This window comes from Teleopsis dalmanni, chromosome X (assembly GCF_002237135.1).
Source record: "Teleopsis dalmanni isolate 2A chromosome X, ASM223713v2, whole genome shotgun sequence".
Taxonomy (NCBI): domain Eukaryota; kingdom Metazoa; phylum Arthropoda; class Insecta; order Diptera; family Diopsidae; genus Teleopsis; species Teleopsis dalmanni.
The window spans coordinates 41951993-41953924 of NC_051848.1; the positions used below are offsets into that span (position 1 = coordinate 41951993).

Genomic DNA, 1932 nt, shown 5'->3' on the forward strand with positions numbered 1-1932 from the left:
GATCCACTTATTTCCGATGCTGAATTCCTTACTGTCGGTAAAGAGCAGCATATGTGCTTCACGTTTTGAGAAAAGATCACCCAGTCCTAAAAAAAATTTTAATAATTCCGACCTTCACTTAGTTTTTGAGAATAAATTCCTCGCTTAAGCACCTGTTTTAAAAGTAGTAATTTTTTTATATATTCTAGTAAGGCATTGCCAGCTTTAAAACACTTCTAAACAGTTAGATGCAAGTTTTTAGCAGAGTAAGCAATGCTTTTCAAAAAAGTCAGTTTAATATACAAACAAAACTAGAATATAGATTAGGAAATAAGTACAAAAAGTTATTGCATTCGCATTATGTATTGTGTATATTTTTGAAAATCAAAAAATTTAGCAATAAGCAAAAATAAATTCTACCTCCTTGATATTGTTTTCATCAAAATTATATACATAGAATGGGATTTGATTGTGATCTAGTCGTGGGTACCTATAACTCATCTATTATTTGCCATATATGTTTGGATGTTATAGAGGATCCCTTAGAATGCAGACCATGTTTGCACACTTTCTGTGCTGCTTGTGCTGATGCCTGGTTTTCCAACAATAACGTTTGTCCTGTAGATCGATCCATTGTGACCACCAGAAAACCTTCTGTTGGCATTATTTCTAAGTTACTTTTGCGTACCCAAACTAAATGTGAATTTCACAATTATGGTTGCAAAGAGGAAATGTTCTTAATTGAATTCAAAGATCACATCGAGAACTGTTCATTTCAGCCTGAAAAGGAGTATATATGTTCCAAGGGTTGCGGCTGCGAAGTGAAAAGAAAAGACGAACAAACACATGATTGTGTTATGCATTTGTCAAAATTAATAATAAAACATCAGAATAAGCTGCGTACAGAAAGTGACGGTATTGAGTATTGTGAACAAGGCCTAGAATACTTAAGCACTAAATGGCATTCCATGTGTGATTTAATATATATAAATTGCCACATAGACCTAAGACCAAAAGAGACTTGTAGTAAATATTCAAGAGTAACAAGAACAAAATTAATTAATTGGGGTGCATCTCTTCCATTAGCCACTGTAGAAAGTTGGAAAAAAATTTGCACCAGACCTGAAGGTATACTTATAGAGAAGTTGAAGGATGCCTTAATTGCTTGTCAGTGTCCCTTGCAGTTTATGGAAAGATTTTTAAGGAATGCCACTGAATGCTATTGGCCTTTTGGTATAGTTGGTAGGTATAGTCGTCATCAAAACTGTAACGTATTAAAAAGATATGTCCTAAGGAAAATACCAAAGGTGCACGCGGTTGTGATGTTATTTGATCAAAACCAACATGTGTCTTATGATTTTAAAGTTTATCCTGGTTTGATATTTATATGCTTAAATGAAGAAAACGAATCCACTTAATTTAAAAATATTCAGATTTATTATATTTTTAAAAAAATTAAAATATTTACAAATATTTAATAAAATTGTGAAAGCAAATTTATAATTAACTTTAAATGAAAGTAGTTATATTTTGATAAAAATCGATCATAGAGTCTAAGTTTTGAAAGTGGACCATTTTTAAATTGTTTTCAACTACATCTAACAAGAAATTTATTTGTCAGCCCTTAGTCGAAATTTGTATAACTGACTTTTTACGATTTTAGTGAACAAATTTTCATTAATCATAGGCACATGATACACTAACGACGAAGGTTGGGATGGTACGGTTTTATTAGTTACAGACTAATAAAACCGTTTTGTTTCCACATCTCTTGTGGATTGTGAGTACCAGTAATAGATGAATTAGTTTTTTGTGAATTTTTTGTGATACGAGTTGTCGACGGGACAACTTTTTTTTACATTTGTGTTCATGTGGGAAATTATTCATTGGTCTTCTACTGCCCCGATTGTTCTATTTTTTAGAAATGACTACAATAATAGAAAAATGTATATA

The 1932-nt window shown here is 31.6% G+C and overlaps 1 protein-coding gene across 1 annotated transcript; it reads left to right on the top strand.

The window, feature by feature from the left end:
* Positions 1–312: 312 nt before the first annotated feature.
* On the top strand, positions 313–1388 carry LOC119689650 (E3 ubiquitin-protein ligase NRDP1-like). The gene is made up of 2 exons (XM_038104524.1): positions 313–1221; positions 1274–1388. Exons 1-2 carry the CDS (start codon positions 438–440, stop codon positions 1300–1302), a joined length of 813 nt encoding a protein of 270 aa, XP_037960452.1. The 5' UTR covers positions 313–437; the 3' UTR covers positions 1303–1388.
* The last annotated feature ends 544 nt before the right edge of the window (positions 1389–1932 follow it).